This window comes from Lemur catta, chromosome 5 (genome assembly GCF_020740605.2).
Source record: "Lemur catta isolate mLemCat1 chromosome 5, mLemCat1.pri, whole genome shotgun sequence".
NCBI classification, from domain to species: domain Eukaryota; kingdom Metazoa; phylum Chordata; class Mammalia; order Primates; family Lemuridae; genus Lemur; species Lemur catta.
Genome location: NC_059132.1, coordinates 80,128,260 through 80,148,831, shown reverse-complemented (window position 1 = coordinate 80,148,831; position 20,572 = coordinate 80,128,260). Strand labels below are relative to the sequence as shown.

General features: G+C 33.4%; 1 protein-coding gene and 1 non-coding gene across 10 annotated transcripts in view; both read right to left on the bottom strand.

The window, feature by feature from the left end:
• The window catches only part of RAPGEF2 (Rap guanine nucleotide exchange factor 2), a 239,177-nt gene that overhangs the window by 99,481 nt on the left and 119,124 nt on the right, over positions 1-20,572 (bottom strand). For 5 of the 9 annotated variants that reach the window (XM_045552193.1, XM_045552194.1, XM_045552192.1 and 2 more), the window contains exons 5-7: positions 9,325-9,400; positions 7,215-7,382; positions 4,885-4,902 (exon numbers count right to left, since the gene is read on the bottom strand). In XM_045552193.1, the coding sequence (XP_045408149.1) occupies positions 4,885-4,902; positions 7,215-7,382; positions 9,325-9,400 (262 nt within the window). Of the gene's footprint in view, positions 1-4,884; positions 4,903-7,214; positions 7,383-9,324; positions 9,401-17,917; positions 18,091-20,572 lie in introns of those variants that run through there. The other 4 variants (XM_045552197.1, XM_045552198.1, XM_045552191.1 and 1 more) reach the window with 2 other exon arrangements.
• Positions 8,672-8,741, bottom strand: LOC123639056. The gene has a single exon (XR_006735623.1). It is a non-coding gene; the product is annotated as a small nucleolar RNA SNORD38 (small nucleolar RNA).

Here is a 20,572-nt window from a genome sequence, read left to right as displayed (position 1 = left end):
AATTCAGTACTGGGTAGGATATAGGTCTGAATATCAAAGTAGATTTTTCCAAAGAAAAGAGACATTTTTCAAATCAGCATGTAGCTCTGCAAAATCTCATGACAAAAAAAAAAAAAATCACATGATAAGAAAGGAAACAGTTGAAGATGAAAAGCATCTTTGCTATTGTGACTAAAAGCTAAATTTTAGCCAAGTATATTTAAAACATGTACAGGCACAGAGAGCCACCAGTGTTCACAATAAGAGGCAGGACAAAGTGGCAATGATCTTTTTGACAAATAAATTGCTTGAAATATTGCATGACTTGCTACACAACACCCTTATTTCTTTCAATTTCCAAGTGCAACCAAAAGACGGGTCCAATTATGACATCAATACAAGCTTTCTTTCAAAATGGAATGAAAGAACAGTAAATCCCAGTAGACACCGGAGTTCTGTAGCAGAGATGATGTAATATATAAAAATAGACATCCTCCAACAGAAGCTGAAACTTGGGTAAACAGCACACTGCATACCATTCTCAACTGCCTTGCATGAATTTGCAATGCATGCTGTTAATAGCGTTAGAGAAATCATTTTATGTTTTAAATTATTTCCTGATTTACATTTCAATTTCTATACATACTCTGTAGTGTAATTTCCCAATCTATAGGAATTAAATCAACATAAATACCTGATTAGAACTTCAAGAAAAAGAAATAGTCCCCCCCCAGCAAGGAGGATCTGACCACTGCAGCAGCTTTAACACGCTGCGTTTTGCCAGAAATTGCAGCACATTGAGCACAGTATTGTTCCATCCACCCATTGTTCAGAGACCTTTCCATAGGGAGCTTTCTGCAGGATTTTAAAATGCAACATAATCTAGGTAAAGAGGAACCAGTAAACCTGCCGATAATGAGTGTGAAAAGCAAAGGCTACTTCTGACACTTCTCTCAAAAGACTCTCTGATGTAAATATGAAGCATCAAGCGTCCAAACAATAAATTCTAGCACTATATGGGGGGGGGAGGGCTGGGGTATACATCACTGTTCTCTAACACTCTCTTTTCCGTTCTTTATTACCTAATGCAGTTTTCCCATGTCTATTGAGCTTTCCTGGATTAAAGAATAACCTGCTTCAAACTAATCTACCTGAACCTACCACTTGAGTGTTTATATTCACATAAAGTCATTAAACACTACTGCAACAGAGTACTGCTCACAAAGGGAATCATCAGAAATTAATAAATTAAAGTTTTATTTTGAAACATAATTATTTCTACTTTCTCTCCCCTGAATACCGCTTAAATCCCCCACCTTCAATTCTTACTCCAATTGTCAAGTTCTAGCCACTGTTTCCATCCCCATTACTTAGCAGTCCCATCTTGGCATCTCTGCCCTCAAAACCTATTCCATCCTAAAGGCAGGTCAGTTTATTTAAATGTAAATTTTTTATGTTGAACACCTGGCTCCTTATAGTCATGAAAAGTCCAACTTTCAACACGGCTTCTGAAAACCATAACATTACTCAACCTATACACCTTTGAACAAAAGCGGTTCTTTCCATACAAAATCTTTTTCTATGAGCCAAGACACTAAGGTGGTTCAGGACGCCATCCCTGATTCCTCGGTACCCGTGTGTACGGACCTCCACAGTACCTGCACTGCCCTATATTTTAGTTGCCCATTTATGTACCTGTATTCCCTTGTAGTCACAAGGTCAATGGGGCTGAGATTCTACCTGCTTTATACCCCTAGAGTATGGAACAGATCTGAAACACAGTGAGCACACAACAAACGCTTGTTAAATGACTAAAAATATATAAATGAATAAACTGAGCTTTCCTGTGATACAAGAAATACATTACAAAATTTCCTGAAACTCTATTATTATTCAGAGACATTGACGACACCACTGAAGACAAAGGCTTTAGGTTCAATTAAGCAAACAAATGTTTAATGAATTTAAAATTAGTAAGGGTGAAAAATATTAAAATAACTGAGATATTTCCCCCGTATTTGAATAACTTCTTATATTCATAAAGATATTTAAGTATCATCATATGAATAAGTAATAGTCAAGTGGGATATGACATAAACTGAAGGTAAAATCTGAAGTCCTTAATATTCTAGGAAACTTACTGGGTATACAAGTCATTGATATATTACTCAAAACACATCCTCTTACTGTTAAGTAGCAAATACTGAATTAAATCTAAGGAGACCTCTGTAAAAATTTAAATAAGTGACAAAGCAAAGCCATGACATGAATGAAAATATTACCTACTTCTAATTTAGGAATAGTAACTCAAGACAAAAAGTCTAACGTCAAATAAATGTGCATAATCACAGAAACTAAAGGTTGTATTTTTTTTCATTAGTTTCAATAGCTCAACAGTTTTTGAAACTAACCAAGCCTACCAAGAAGTCTTTAAAGAAGAAACCAACTTAAATCAAATCTATCTCAAAATATATCATAGGAATGGTTATAAGAAATGGGACTTGTCATATAGTATACAGAAAAACCTTATAAAACATATGATTGATTTTCATAAGCCTCATACATGAATCAATCTTACTACATTGATGCCACATTTTAAAGATATTGTATTATCACTAATTATAATAAAAAATTATTCCCATAAAGTTGTATTATATTATATTAAACTTATATTAACTTAATCTTATATAATATTTCCCATTACTTTTGTATACTCCCACCAAGAACATTAAGCCTACCTACTGAAAAGTTCAACATGTATTTATTAATCAATGGAGTGTATATTCACGTTGTAGAAAAGGACTACTAATAAAATGTGTGGGAGGTATCTTTTTACATGACGGATGGGTTTTCATTATTTTAAAAATTTTACATTGAAATTTTATGAACATGTTTTATGTTATACTGTATTCACATCCTAAACCAATTTGTATAAAAGGAAGCCATATTTGGGGGTAAGGGGTGGGGGTAGAACAGCCATCAGAACGTCAAAGCACAAAGAACATTTTAACTTTGCAACCAGCCTAGGAAGGCGATTTTTTTAACCATCAGTTGGGACACACAATCTCCACAGTTTGGACAGGGCAAATTTTCTTCAGTCTTCAGTCTAATACCTCTCTGTACAATTTTTTGCTCTCTCCAAACTGGGGAGAACTGATTTTTCATTAAAATCAAAGGAGGCATAAAAGACAACAGGAAAGTTGGGTAAAATAAACAAAGCTTCCCCCCCTCCCACATGCCCATTCTGAACTTGGAGACAAGGTAAATTATTACCTGTTCAAAGTCCCAAGTTAATCTCCTTAGTGACTAACCTCAAATCTTCCAGCCTCTGCCAGGGACCTAATATATTACCTGCCTCTATGATCTACTCATTCTAAGACTGAAAATACATGCCACATCTTATTTTTTGGCAATCTTAAATACCGGCTCAATCTTAACTCATCAAAATGTAAGAAAATGCTAATGAAAGCCATCTTCAATCTTCCTTTCTCACTGCATTTTAAAATGCTATTCTCTCTGCAAACCTCACACACTTGAAAAGTGTCCTGAAAGCATTCTACATGGACTATATGAGTATTCGTGTTTCTGAAGAAAATCATTATAATCTGTTTTAAACTATTGCAACACATCTAATTTTAAAAAGTTTACATAAGATATACATCATAACTCACTGCACATTTTAAATTCAATTCCAAGTCTTAAGTTTGAATTAGACTGCTTATTTTTCATGCTAAAAACAGGGAGAATCAAGTACATACTGATTTACCTTCTAAAACATTAAGTTATATATTTTAAGCATATTCTTTCCAGAAAATTTTAAAACACTGAAGTAAAATTTTTATACAATTCATAAATTATATAATTACCAAATTTAAAACCTGCACCAAAAATTTTTAGATTTACCATCTCACTTAAAAATTAGCAGTGTGTCTAAAAAATAATATAGCAATCATGCCACCTGTGGCATTTTAACATGAACTCTTATATAGAACATAAAGTAATTGTTTCATTTTAATTTACAAAATTATACAAATAATTCATGCTTTTAGGCAGTTACTATAATAGCCAAAGATATTATATTGATGATAGATTTCCTGTAATGTGAATTATTCATGATCTCATGATCTTTTTCCTGTACAATAAGACACACCATAAAATGTTACTAGTTACTTAACCAATTAGTTTCCAGAGACAGATCAGTTTTTTTTCCTTAACTCCAAATTCTCTGATGACCCCAAATTTGGTTCACAATTTCAAAAGACTAACACTGAAAATCATAGATTAGTCATGTATTGGTATGAAAGAAATGAGCAAGTATATTATTATAGGCCTCTTGATTAAAATGTAGAATGAAATAAAAGCATGAAGTCTGGTTAAAAATAAAGTGCAAACAAGAAAGTACAGCAATTTTAAACTCTTGTTTCCTTTTTCACTAAACTTTCTTTCTTACTAAAATTTTATCAGTGGCCTTCAAATGCTCTCCCATTGGGATTTCTGAACTTTAAAGTTTTCATCTATAGCATTTAAAATTTAAATTTCTAATGGATGTCACATAAGCTCTCACACAAAATGTAAAAAAAATTACATTGTCTTTCTCCTTATTTCTTTATTTGCAAAGCAAGTTAGTAAACAGTACTCCATTCATTCTTAAAAATAGGTAGATTGCACTGGTATTCTTTCTTCAAAGGTGGATAATCCACCCTTAGGTCTGTACAATTAAAGCGCCTATGTTACCACCTAAACCACTGATAACTTCAAACTTTTAAGAGATTTTACTAAGTCAGGGCAAAATACAAAAGAACATTAGCAAGCAAAACACATAAATATTATAAACTCATTAGTTACAATGCAAATACACACATAAATTTAGGTTAGTGTTAGGAGATCACACACAAATTACAATACCTGAGATTTAGTGCATTCCTTTGAGCCAAAATGAAATGAGTGCCATAAAGGAGGAAAGGAAAAGATGAACATTATCAGACATGCTATATTACATCTGCCAAAATGAAGATAATGTTAAAATTAGGTTAAGAATGACCATATAGAATTGGCTATATGTATAATGTTCTCTATGATCTTTAGCCATGCACTTGAAATGCACTTGTAATCATTTTAAATCACCTGTGAAATATGATCATGCACTTCTTTTAAATAAACTTTTCACCTTCAGTCCCACCTTATTAGTCAATTTCTTTCAGAGAAATATTTCTGTTAAAAATAAGTATATATGACTTAGAGCTAATGAAGAATAATTCTTATTTCATTCCTTTTACCATGTGGTATTATATATATAAAACAAAATTTTGATGTTCTCCTATATTAAAATTATGTATTTAGGAAAAATAATATAACCAATAAATAACATAACTAAAATGCAAATGTGCACCCCCAAAAAGGATCCTTTTAATTATGATCATGTTGTTGCCAATCTTAACTCATTTAGTAAAATTAATACCAATGTGTCACATAATATTAATAGTAAACTAATAAATGATCCATTAGCAATCAAGTTAAATTTCTCATCCTAATACTGAATATTCCCTCCAAGTACACATTGGCCAGGTAAGACATTCTTAAAAACCACTAAAAAAAAAAACTTGTAATAATAAAAAAAAACTACACATTTTTTAAAACAGAGCAAGAAAGGGGAGTTACGTAAGGAAAATGAATGAAGCATTCCATAAAGGGAGGACAGTTGGGGTAGGGAGAGAAAAATAGTTATGAAATGGCCCACCCAACTTATGTGCAACAAATATGACTAAAAATCAAAACAATCAACTTTAACTCTACATTTTAAGTAATCCACACTCCCACTATCTTAGTTTGGAAACTAATTTGGAAAAATAATTCTAAAGTACAAAGACATTAACAATATTAGTACTGGTCTAAAATATTAAAATCTATATTGTACTTCTAATATGTACAACTATTTTAATACATATTTCCTTCTTCCATGATGCTACACTAACACTAAAAATATTACCTTCTTTTATGGACAATGGTAACAAAAAAATCTTTCATGGGCTTTTTTTTTTTCCTCCAAATACCAAGTCTCTCCAACAGACAAACAAAACTGTCTTTGTGATGAGTAAAAAACACCCTTTCCAAATGAGCTGAATGAAATGATTCAAGTATGAAATTCATGTTAAACTAAAATAGCACATGGGTAGCGAGAAGAGTAGGCAAGTCACTAGTCGTCAAAACCACATTAAATATTTAAATACAAAGAGCTCTCTGAGAAATAGAATACATGAAGTGTGGTTGTAAAATATATCACTTAAAGTTACTAAATATTGAATGAATAATTTTAAGTCTATATACATTTTCCCAGTCATTTTGCATTTATACTTATTTGCAGAAAGAAAAAGGTAAGAAAAACTGAGAAGCATAAAATAACTGTCAATTATCTATTTTTATTTTTTCATGCTTTTATTTTAAAATTTTACATATAATAACCACTTCTTTAATGGTATTATATGCATAGATAAACTTTCACCTTATTATGACATATATCCAAGAATTCAAGCTGCTTTGTTTTTAAAAAAAACAAAGAAATAAAAAAAATAAGGCTCTAACGTGACTTTATTGAGGTCTTATACAAAGCACTCATTATCTGTGTCTTGGTTTCCTAAAACATAAAAAGTAGTTTATCAAATATTCATAAAATAAATGACAACCAACTGGGTTATGGCATTTAAGAGATCTTTGAACCTATTAGAAATATTTCAGGACACCTTCACATTCAGATTTTTAAAAGCATCGTCTTGAATTCTTTTCTTATTGAATTAAAAAAATTTTTAAATAATAGTCTCACAGTGATATAAAAAGCTATGAAAATAATATGCAATTTTTATATATCTCCTTTTTAAATAAAAAACAGGTATGATACCAGTCATTTGGGTAGGGGAAGAACAGAGAAAGCAGCTGAAATTTTAGATTAAGGTCAAACAACTTAAAATATTACAATTACAATCGCATGTGCTTATCCAAAGCTGATCTTCAGAGAACATTTTAAGAAATAAAAGAGCTAATTAATGTCTGTTGACATCTTATTTCAATGCCTTTTAAAAACTACTCATATCACGTGTGTTTCCAGCAAAATCTGCTCTTTGGATAATAAGTATATCATAGAAAAGAATTATTCATCAAAAATTGAACATTGAAATGTCTTTTCACAAAACTCCCAACAAAAACCCAAAGATAAATAAAAATATTACACTTGTGTAACTTACCGTATGATAGCCCCTAGGCAAAGGTGGTTTGCCCACAGGGTAAGGATCCACAGTGTCAATAATTGTTTGTCTTTCACCTTTCTGGTTGATTTTTCTAAATCTCCTTCGAGACTGTCTATGGGAAGCTTGACGCTGAAAATATTCTTCATTTTCATCCATATAGTCTACCTGAAATAAACCCCCCCCAAAAAAACGTCATTTCTCCAAACATAACATTCTGTATTAATATTAGATGTAGAAAGAAACTTACAGATAGTCCAGATTCATTCATTTTGCAAAGACATTTGTAAAGAACTTTAAGTGTCTCTGAACTTCTTTGGAACTAATTGGTTTTGAGTAACTTTTCTTTTCTGAAGAGGCATTTTCAGTTCCACTTAGGACACTATGGGTAACTCTTGAATTTCCTGCCATTTCAAAGGGAAGGATATTTTAAGTAGTCTTTGTACTGAATTATTAGTGAAGATCTCACAGGATACACTGCCACATATTATGAAAGTAAATGCCGCACTGTCTTAACAGCAAAAAAAAAAACAAAAAAAAAACTAATGTATATGAGTCAATCTGTAAAAAACCTATAAATCCCAAATGACTCAAACAGGACTGCTAGCAGAATGGCTTTCGTAGATTATCTAAGAGTTTCTCTTCCTACTTTCATTCTGCGGCTTCAGTTTCTTTTCAGTTGTTTAAAAAATAATTCCTCATTTTAAACATTTTAAAAACTCCAATGAATGGATTAACAGAGAACAAAAGTTACGTTAGGTTATTCCTCATGCGAGTGCTCACAATAGAAGCGTGTTTTGATTCCAATACTTTTCTCACACAGACAAACCTAGTAGTGTGTGTAATAACTGCAAGTATAAAATACTCAAGGCATTTTGAAAACTAGAAATCCTTCAGAGAAATCCAAAAATAGCATTAACAGAGGACAAAATCTCAAGGAAATATCTAGAATTCTTTACAGACCCACTGTTGGAAATTCCTATGTATCTGCCTACATTCTTCCCTATCCTAAATCTTTACTCATAACCATCCCACCTTCACATGAGTAAATTTTGTAAAGTTTTACCAAAAGTTTTAGTGAATTTTACAAAAAGTTCACTAGCTTTGACAAGGAAGTCCTCATTTCTAACGGAATTCCTCTACTACATCATAGGGAAAAACCCTAAATCTTTTCTTAAAATAGACCTAGAGTTGTCTACCAGGTACTTTATTAAATATGAATAACAGCTTCCATCACCATCTCTATTCAGCCATGACAAGGTTTTCCTTTCCAGGGAGGATGCTGGCTGGGGACAAAAAGAATATCAACTGAATTCCTGGGCTGGGAGTCTCTCCTCCCACCTCATCTCATTTTTATTACCGATTTGTTAAAAAGGGTACATATTAGCCCATCTTAAAATCATTTGTATACAGCAAGGAAGAATTATGACAGGTTTTCTTTTTCCTTTTTTTCCCCCTTCCTCAGCACTAAAAGCTTTCATCTCTCACCATTCAGTGGCAGAAATGGACAGAGTTTTCATCACAAGAAAAGCTTTTTTTAATTAAACTTCAAGAAAAATAATTATGTTGCTAATATCTACTTTAATACTATATTTTATGCATAATCTCTCTTATCTTAGTAAATTTTTAAAATCACACAATTCAGTTAAAAAGAGAGATAAAGATGTCAGAGGTTAAACACCATAGTAGTCCAATTTTCTTTCAATTACCTGAAAGAATTCAAATGATTTTCTTATGTTAATTGTTCCCTGAGTACTATAATTGCGATTTCATTTAAATTAACTCATTCCAATCAATACTTCGACAGTTAAAATCCCGCAATTCAAAGATTTTCCTCAAATTTCAATTAAATGGTATTATCAGGTTGAATCACACAGTTCAAATGCCAAACATTTGGGTACCTGCCCCTTGTAAACTTTCTACCTTTTATATTTAATTAAATCCTTTAAGTGAATATTATAATTATGAACTCAAATTCATAATAATATAATTATGAAATAAACACATCTAATGTTATAAAAATATAATGTACTATTATAAGTAGTTTGTAAAAGTGCCTTTGTTTCATACAGTTTTTTAGGGGGGAAAAAGTCCTCACAAATAATCTTACCACAATCATTTCAGAAGGCTCTAAAACAATGCATTCACAGCCACGCCTAAAGCTTCCTGCAGAACGTTTGCCAAAACTAGAAAGGGGAGAAAAAAAAGAAAAATCAATGAAGATAATCCCAGAGATTTAAGAAATATGAATTGATAATTTAAACCAACCCTCAAGATAAATAAAAATGAAAACTAAAAACAATTAGAAGAAGCACACACTGGAGAAAGTGAACTATCTTTAATAATTATTTACACAGAATGACAAGGAAACATTCAAATTCTTAAGTTTCAGTCATCTAATTTTCTGGAAAACTTCAACATAATGTTTTTAAATTAATAATGTAAGTAAAGGAGAATTAGTATGAATGCATTTTTGTGTTCAGTTGTCATAACTCATCCTCAAGTTTTAGAATATTCCAAAAGGGATGGAATATGTCTCAATGGCAAACTACAGAAGTGTCCCAGAAAAGTTTAAAATGCATGTAATTCTCTTCATAAATTAACTTGCTTAGGTTAAACATTTCTTTCACCTAAAAAGTGTATTTATTTTTCTAAATTTTCAAATCAACTTATTCTAAATTTCTTAAGGAAAGAATAACTCAATTTAAGACTGTTTTCTTTAACCTATAAGGTGATTTCAGTGGACATGCATACTAAAAAAGTCCATCCTCCTGAAAACTTTGGACTAGTGAACCTAGCACCTTTGCCTTATCTGTGGTGAACTCTCACTTTAGTACTGGAGGAGATTTATTCTTTCTGACATAGGCGTATGTAACAAACTAGAATCAAGAGCAGAGAAGTCTGGTAAAGCTAGGTAATCCCAATTTGCTCTATTAGTGTAATACCTACCCCTCACTCATTCATTATCCCAAAACATAGTCCATTCCCTCCAGTTAACATTAACATTTTTAGTAAGCATACTTAATAAACTGAACTTTAAGGAAAAAATGAGAAAAAATTCTTCCAAAGAACTATTTCATAGAGCAATTTTTTCCTAAATTAATTAGGCATTTTGAGTGATTCCTAAGGAAATCCTTGTTCCTTTAATAATCCTCTTTGTATCAGGGTGGTACACAATGTTTCATATATTAGGAGACAAACTATGGTGCAAAAAGTCACGGAAGAGGAAAACAGGAAAGTCAACGTTCTCATCCTACCATTTGTGATCTCTAGCAAACTACTTCATATGCTAAACTTTATTCATTTATAAGATCATCAGGTTAGACTACGCCATCACTTAAGTCCTTTCCTGCTCAAAAATTGTTTCTATGAAAATCAAAATCAGAATCAGAATTGACATATTTGAAAAATTATTTTAAAAATATTCATGTATACATTCATATGTATATATATATATACTCACACAGACATACATACCAGAGCCCTTTTTTAAAGTGAAAAAAATTTTGTCAAGAAAAACATAATAAATCTACCTGCTTGGTCACATTATTTCTCATGCAATTAAAATGATCTGAATTGTTATGTATTTCTTATAGTTTACAATTAAATACAACTAAAATTTCACAAGGCCTCAATACACATAAAACTTTGTTGCTGGTTTCTGAATCTACCTAGCTGCAATTTCATTTTTTACAACAAAGTTTATAAATATACACTACAAATTAAGAAATAATCTCAATGTGTTAGCAAAATATGTGGCAGGTTACAGACCCAGACAAATTTATAGACATAATAATAAAATGGTTACCTGTTTTTAAATGTAATATAGTCAAAAATCATAAATGTTTATAATGCAATGTTCATCCAACACTCAATTAAAAAATAAACACATGCTAGAATTGAGTTGTTTACAAATTTTAGCAACAAAAGTTGTTAATATTCACGTAAGTAAACTATATGGTTGTCATTAATATTATGTCTAATTCTTGTACCAACTCCCTACTTCAGAATTTAGGCTGTAAATCCTCTTATCAATTAGTCATTCATTTAACAGAATTTTATGGCTAGGAAGTCACATTTCAAGTTTCACTAACACTATTACTTTGGGGATGAAGAGTTTACATTCCCCAAAATGTGCTATAAAAAATACTTCCTGGAGAGTTTTACAGGAAGTCAGCTGTACCAGAACCTGATGAAATGCTTTGCAGCCACAAAAAGACTCCAGTTCTACAGACTATCACAAAGACGTGAACAGAAGAAACTGTAGACCCTCCATCAGATTCATTTCTTGAGTACACTGAATGGAAAAAAAGCAAGTGCACACAGAACACACATTAGCAAGGCAGAAGACATTATTTCATTTATCCAAAAATCTATTTTTCCAAACACAGCCAGGAACCCAGAAGGAAAGAGCAGCTCAAAGGAGCAGAAGCGTAGGTCAGGAAGGCACACACCAGGCTTGATCAACAAGGCCTCTGGGCTCTCGCAGAGATGACTTACCCTTAGCTTACAAACCAAAAACTTTAAGGTAGAAAGAAACAGACAAAGCAACGAAACTTATCAGCTAGAAATTCCTTGAGTCCACAAAGTACTTTTGCTTCTACTATCTGATTCTCTGAAATAATAAATATATAAACAAAAGTGAGTATAATGATTTATTTATTAAGATTTCAAAAATCCTTGACCAAGTTATAGACTAATAAACTGTTTGAAAAATTCAGTTCCAGAAAATAAGCACGGAGATTTAAAAAAAAAAAAAAAGGCAACCAGATGAAGATATATAGGAGGTGAAGTTCCTTGCAGATGACATTAAGAACAATTCTTTCAAACATTTTAGATTACTTAGTAGAAAGAAATGGAGCAAAATCTTCAGGTTTGCAAATGACACACTTTTAGATAGTAAAACACAAAAGCAAACCAGGAAGAATGAAGTACAAAACATTCTATAAAGTACTATGTGAGTCCAGGAAAGCAGTAGAGGATCCCATGTGCACAATGCAATATTCTATGTTTAAAAAGTGATCAAAAGCACACAGCATTTACTATTATATTAAATAGGTTCTTATCTTTCTGTTATAAGTCAGAAATGAAAACTAGAAGACTTTGAAGGCATTAGTTTAGCAAGCTACTTACACAATAAGTAAAATGATAAATAAAGGCAAACCTTGAAATGATAGACACACAGGGAAGGAATTAAAAACAAGAATTATTGGCCAGGTGTGGTGGCTCATTCCTGTAATCCTAAGTACTCTGGGAAGCCAAGACGGGAGGATGGTTTGAGCTCAGGAGTTCAAGACCAGGCTGAGCAAGAGCGAGACCCTGTTTCTACTAAAATAGAAAGAAATTAGCTGGACAACTAAAAAATATGTAGAAAAAAAATTAGCCGGGCATGGTGGTGCATGCCTGTAGTTCCACCGACTAGGGAGGCTGAGGCAGAAGGATTGCTTGAGCACAGGAGTCTGAGGTTGCTGTGAGCTAGGCTGATGCCATGGCACTCTAGCCTGGACAACAGAGTCTCACTCTGTCTCAGAAAAAAAAAAAAAAAAAAATGAAAGAAAGAAAAAAGAATTACTATACATACAACCATGCAAGTCTATGGTGGGGTATTGCCCTAGAAGAGTTTCCAAGGGGAAAAACAGAACTGAAAAGTTTCCCATAAAAAAATTAAGGGAATTAGCCAAAGGGCTTTCTGAGAGGCCAGAGACACAAATTAAAATAACATTTCATTAATTCCTATTAATAGCAGCTGAAAGTCAGTATCATTTAAGTTTCTAAAACAATGATTAAGAAAACTTAGAAATGATACTATTAAAGAAAAACTTGAGTAACTTAAATGTACACCTATAATCCCTGAAGGTTTTGAGAAAAATCAGAAATAGGTAAGAATTGTTCTAAAAACATATAACTACATTCTGATCCACATGTGATTATATTCTGTTCCTTGGTGCTGTTGAAATAGACAATCAGTGCTATCAAATGTAGTATTCTTTTTTGTTCTTAAGTCTTATAACAGACTACATAAAGTGATCTATAGATTCAACACTCTGTATTAAAATTCCAACAGCCTTTTTTACAGAAATAGAAAAGTCAATCCTCAAGTTCATATGGAATTTCAAAGGGCCCTAATTAGCCAAAACAATCTTGAAAAAGAGCAAAGTCAGAGGACTTAGACTTCCCACTTTCAAAACTTACTACAAAGCTACAGGAATCAAAACAGTGTGGTACTGGCATAAGGTTAGACATTTAGGCCAAAAGAATAAAATTGAAAGTCCAGAAACAAACATACATCTGGTCAATTAATTTTTGCCCAGGGTTCCAAGTCTGTTCAATGGGGGAAGAACAGTCTCTTCAAACATTGGTGCTGGGATGCCTGGATTTCCACATGAGAAAAATGAGGTTGGACACCTACCTCATGCCACAAACAAAAATTAACTCAAAATGAATCAATAACCTAAATGTAAGAGCCCAAACCCCAAAACTCTTAGAAAAAAACATAGGAAAAAATCTTCATTACTTTGATTTGGCAATGGATTCTTAGGTATACATCAAAAGTATGAGCAGAAGAAAAAAATACATACAATGGATTTCATAAATCAAAAATGTCTATGTATCAAAGGACATTATCATCAAACTGAAAAGACAACTTAAAGAATGGGAGAAAAATATTTGCAAATCATATATCTAGTAAGGACTTAAGATTCAGAATTCCTGAAGAACGAAAAGACAATCCAATTTAAAAATGACAAAGAACTTAAATAAGTATTTCTCCAGAAGAGATACACAAAGAGCCAATAAGCACATAAAAAGTGGGCCAACAACTTTAGTCATTAGGAAAAAGCAAATGGAAACCACAATAACATACCATTTCACACCTGAAACTAGTAAGTGAACGAGATACCAGGATGGTTATAATTTTATGCCATTTTATTTTTCTAAGAAAGTGAAAAGAAAGAGGATGTGGAGGACCTGGAACCCTTGTATATTGTTAACAGGCATGTAATATGGTGGAGTCACTGTGGGAAACAATTTGGCACTTCCTCAAAAAGCTAAACATAGAATTACCCTATGACCCAGCAATTCGACCCCTTGGTAAGTAAATACCCAAAAGAACTGAAAACAGGGGCTCACACAGGTATGTGTATACAAATGTTCACTGCAACATTATTCACAATAGCAAAAATGTGACAACAACCCAAGTGTCCATCAACAGATGAATGGATTAGCAAAGTGGGGTATATATATTCAATACATATTATTCAGCCATAAAAAGGAATCAAGTACTGATACATGCTACAACATAGATGAACCTTGAAAACATGATGCAACAAGAGAGTCACAAAAGTACAAATATCATATGATTCCACTTATATGAAATATCTACAATAGGGAAATTCATAGAGACAGTAGATTAGAAGTTAACAAGGGTTGGGGGCTGGAGGGAAAAGCTTCATGGTTTCTGAGTTTCTGTTTGGGGTTATAGAACAGATTTGGAAATAGGTAGTGCCGTTGGTTGCACAGTGTGAGTATAATTAATGCCACTGAATCATATCCTTACATGTAATCATACATTTAAAAATGGTTAAGATGACATTTTATGTTATACATATTTTACCACAATCAAAAAAAAACAACTTAGAGAAACTATCAAGAGAATGTGTGTGTGTGTGTTTCAGTGGCTGTGGGTTTCTTGGCGAAACTTTGGGACTGGAATTTTTAAAATATAGGAACTCTACTTTAAACAAACAGCAAACCTTAGGAAGAAAGATAAAGTTTCATGATTGATAAACCTTGAACTAATCTCATTCCTATGGTAATTTAGCAATGAAATGATGGAGGTTGCAGGTGAAAGAAATAGAAAGAGATGGGGAGAAGGTAAATAAATATGACAGAAATAAAGGTTGAGCATCCCTTATCCAAAATGTTTGGGACCAGAAACGTTTCGAATTTTGGAATATTTGCCTTGTACCAGTTGAGCATCCCTAATCTGGAAATCCAAAATCCAAAATGCTCCAATGAAGATTTTCTTTGAGCATCACATCAGTGTTCAAAAGACTTTGAATTTTGAAGCATTTTGGATTTCAGATTTCTGGATTAGGGATACACAGCCTATATGTACATTTTTCTTTCACTCAGCACTAATCTCATTTTTTCTTTACCCATGGCCATATATTTGAGGTTCTTCCTCCCTCTTTATATATATATAAAATAGATATTATTTCTCACATATGTTATGTGAGAAACTTGTCTTCAAATTTAAGTTTGCACATAAATTGTATGTGAGAAATTATATATTACATATTATTTATATAACATATAACCGCTAGCAAAATGTGAAAAATTGCATATATATTAATATACAGCCATGTATCACTTAACAATGGAGATACATTCTGAGAAATGCATTGTGTGGCAATTTTGTTCTGTGAACATCACAGAACATACTTACACAAACCTATATGGTATAGCCTACCGCATACCCAAGCTACATGGTGCAACCTATTGCTCCTACACTACAAATCTGTACAGCTGTGGTCCCCAATCCCCAGGCCAGTACTGGTCCATGGCCTGTTAGGAACCAGGCTGCACAGCAGGAGGTGAGCAGTGGGCAATAGGTGGGTGGGCAAGCGAGAGAAGCTTCATCTGTATTTATAGCCAATCCCCATCTCTCACATCACTGCGTAAGCTCCACCTCCTGTCAGATCAGCAGTGGCATGAGATTTTCACGGTAGCCTGAACCCTACTGTAAACTGTGCATGGGAAGGATCTAAGTTGCAGGCTCCTTATGAGAATCTAATGCCTGATGATCGGAGGTAGTGATGCTAGTGCTGGGGAGCAGCTGCAAATACAGATTATCATCAGCAGAGAGGTTTGACTGCACAGTAAATGTAATGTATTTGGATCATCCTGAAGCCATCCCTCCTCACCCCATCTGAGTCTGTGGAAAAATTGTCTTCTATGAAACTGGTCCCTAGTGGCAAAAACATTGGAGACCACTGCTGTATAGCATGTTACTGTAGTGAATACTGCAGGCAATCACATTACAACACAGCGGTAAGTATTTGTGTATCTAAACACAGGAAAGGTACAGTAAAAATACAGTATTATAATTGTATCAGACCACCACTGTATATGTTATACAGTACATAACTGTATATTATACATAATATATATTATTTCTCACATATATTGTTTGGCTACTTGTTCTTTCAAATGTTCACTAGACACTTAACAGGATTGATATTACCAATATAAATTCAGTAACCAATACAGAACTTATTTAAAAAACTCATTAAATATAGTATCTATTCTTAAGTAGTTTATATTCTATGGAAGATGAGTACACAAATAGCTGTAACCCAATGACAAGTGGAAATGTGAGTTTCATTGAGAGGTGGATTCTCAATGGCTAGGCTCACTCACTAGCTAGTTGAGTGAAAAAGACAAATCAGCATTTGTAATTCAGAAGGCAATTCAAATTCAGCAAAATTACAAATGACCATTCAAGAGCTTTAGAGTTACCCCAGAATAGTCAAAAGATTTGAATGTCAAATCTATAAAGACTAAATCTCTTCAGGCAGCTACTGCCAGAACTTCAACTAACAGGGCATCTGCTTCTTTGATATGGCATTAATACCACATACCAAGATAAACAAAAATATTTTAAATTTTTGGACTCCCTCATTTTTAAAGATATATGGCTTATTTTTTAGCTTTGAATTAATGTATCTTTAAAAAGTCATCCCAGTCTTCTAATAGTTTTAGTCTGTGTGTGTATGTATATTGTATATAAGACACAAATGTTAACACATATACATGAACAGCTATTTTCAAAAACAAGAAAGATGTAGATTACAGTTATTAATGAGTCTTGGCTGAATATTTAAAACTGTGTTAGCTCCTTCTAACTAGATAACCATCCTTTGACAAGAGGCCATATATGACCAGAGGCCCAACAGCAGGAGCAGGGTGGCAGGAGGGAGAAGTTCCCCTCCTTGCCCTTGCTCCCCTTAAAACATGGTATATATGTTTTAAGAATGCTGATAATCTTCTAGTTCTACATAGTATGAAAATTTAATCACTATAGTCTATTTTAAACCCTTTTAAATTGTTCTCTCTAAATACACTATACAACTTGGCTTTCAGCTTTTCAATCTCAATGAATTTCAGAATGTCCTTATGATCTTATATCAAACCACCACAAGATGACAACTAATAGTAATGCAGGTTCACTTTTGGTCATCTATTGGTTCTCTGCCATATTAAAAAAAAATTAAGCTCACTAGCAAATGATGAATGAAAAGACCACTTGCAGCATTAAAAAACAGAGTATTTCTTTTATTCTTTTTATTTTTTAATGACAGTTATTTAGAATGAGGATTATTCCTAAATGCTATTACTCCCTCAGTGTGACTAACTAAGGAACAGTTAGTCAGCCCAAAACAGTTCAACATCCAGATTTTCATTCCTGTTAATTTTTTTGCTAAAGTTTTTGTACAGAACTTAAAAATTGCTCCTAAAATTGAAATTAACTACATGTTTTTACACATGGAAATGGCTTTGTAATATCAAAAATAATGAGGACAAAAAATTACTAATTAATCTTCCACATAATGTAAAATAGAGAAAAATTTTAATGGCCTGCTAAACTTCCCTTCAAGTTCAAGACTCAACCAACACGAATGTTTGACAATATAAAGTCTTACCTAGTGTTCGTAAATACCCACAGGTAATGAAACACTTGACAGGCTGTTGCAGGTGTTGTAAGGCCGAACTGTCCTAAGTTTCTGTGACCACATTTTCTCCACCCAAGATGAGTCAAGAGAACTTTCCACTGGTATGAGTTTTCCAGGAAAGGCTGTCGCTGAGCACAGAAGCCTCTTCTATCAGTGTCCCTAATCTTGCCCTTTGTAAGGGCCTCCACATGCTTGTACGTCAGAACTTCCCAGTGGAATGCAGTTTCTCAGGATTGGAATGTAAACTTATTCATGTCAGGCTATACCCAGCAAGGGAATACACAGCAATAGAACTGAGATTCTACTGCTGGGCAATCCTAATTTAAAAGATGATTAAAAATGTAATACTCCAAGATATCAATTTTTCACACTATGATTTTTCCAGAAAATCATAGGCAGTTACTGAATTTCATTTTCCTTCTAAAAAAATCTAAGTAACTGACTGGACTGATGCTCCTAAACCAAAACCAATTTATTTGTTTATGACTTAGAAAAATAGATTCATGTAACATTATAGTCTTTAGACAGCAGAGTAGCAATTAAATGGGGGGTGGCGGGGGGCGCCGTGATCTACCACGTAACTGCTGATGCCATCAATTCCATTCTCAGAAATTAGAGAATGTGCAGGAATAAATTTTAATAGAAGTATAAAAGAAAAGTGGGTCCGAAAGACTTGTTGTAAAAATACATTTAGTCTTTTTAAAATATTTTAACTTCACTCATTCATTAGTTTAACCAGAAAAAGGTAACAGCTATTTAAAAACAAAATCATACACACACCAAGTATACATATATATATATATATGTGTGTATAAATTATAAACTGTTTCTAAAGCTTTAACCGGCTCATATTTCAGAAGTATTTGGAAAACTAAACATACACTTAAGTATCGCTTAATTTCTTTCAAAGCTCATTTGGAAATATTCTAACAACCATCACCCTGCACAAATTAACAGAGGTTTGCTCCTCTTTGCAGTGAATCTCCACATTTAACCTTTGCTTCTAAAAATAGAGCACAAGAAAAAAAAGACAAGTGAAGGCCTCATGGCTGCATTCTCCCCCACACAAACCATTCCTCAGTAGTCTGTTTAACTACATAAGTATTAAACATTTGATGTTTACGCTATTAACATTTTGACTCCTTTTTGTAAAAAATAATCTAACCTGCACTGTCTTCAATGTCTTTGAAGCACCAGTAGTAACAGCAATAGTGCTGCCACCTTCTACAGGAGCTCTGTTCTCTGCAGCACTGAGTACTCCCATCTCCCTGCGTGTTTTCTCCCAGGGAGTCCGTGCGGCTGTAGCTTGTACCGAGAGCCAACATTCCTTCTGAAGGCTAATTTCCTGCTTTGATGACCCACCCACCTCTCCTGGCTGCAGTTATGTGTTTCACATGTTGTATGGGCACTCTTTCGGCATACCAGCTGCATGACCTTAGTGGCTGCCTGACAGATGCTCTTTATCAATTTCTATTAAGTCATTATCGACTCTCTCATAAGTCAAGGGCAAGTAGGGAGATCTGTAATGTCTGCTCGCAGTCTTCAAGGTCAAATGCTTAGTTTTGCTCCCAATGCAATTCTGTTACTAAAATTTACCCAAGCTGTACTACAAACTAGTTGCTCTCCACCAAAAGGATGCTGAATTGTATACCTGGCCTGAGGGATTATCATGGAAAAGACTAGAATAAATTTAAATCAAAGCAGCATGGGAAAAGTTAAGAGACTGCTTTCGCTCTTGTTTTTTCCCTTCAAGAGGAAAAAAAGGTGGCTCTTACCTCAGCTGTATTGGGGTGACGAGAGCAAGCAGTTTTTCTCTCTTGCCACAATCTAAACCAGCAAAGATCAGTGGTGTGATGACTACACTTTGGTAGTGTCTATGCCCTCGTGATCAAACTGCTAGAGAACAGCTCAGCTAAATTGATCTGCTGCTATCAGTCTACACAGTGGCACAAAAGGTCTCTGCTGATCACAGCGCTTTGTACGCAGATGGCAGCTGATCAGTTTGTATGAAAGTTATGGTCCATAACAGCTTTTCCCTTCAGCATGTAGACATATGCCCATCTGAAATGCCTTTGTTAGATGTTCACCATTTCATTGTGCAAAATGTTCAAGTTGAACTGATGAAGGAAGCTTAGCTCCGACACCTGATCTTCAAGTGACCCAATTTTTATAAAATTCATTAAAGAAGCAAAATAAACAATTACATTAAGAAATAACCAGATTTATGAATAACTTACTGAGAAAAATGGCAGATGAATTAATGATGAATGATTCAGATTGGCCCTAAGCCAGTAAGAAGCTGAACTGATCTCAAGAATCAAACAAGATCTCAAGAATGGCAAGCAAACATCTGATAGTAATATTTAAAGGCTTATATAAATGGCATCAAAACCTAGCCCTCAGCTTCCACAAAAATCTGACATATACCATAAACAAAAATTCAGGTCACATGAATAATACTATATTCATAATTCTTGGAAGTCAAAAGAAAACATTTCCAAGAAAGGAAAAGCAACAACTCATACACATATATAATCTCTTACAAGATGTCAAGTAATAAAATGCCAATTTATTTAATTCATCTGAATTAAATGGGGACTTTTCACATGAGCCACATTTGTAGGT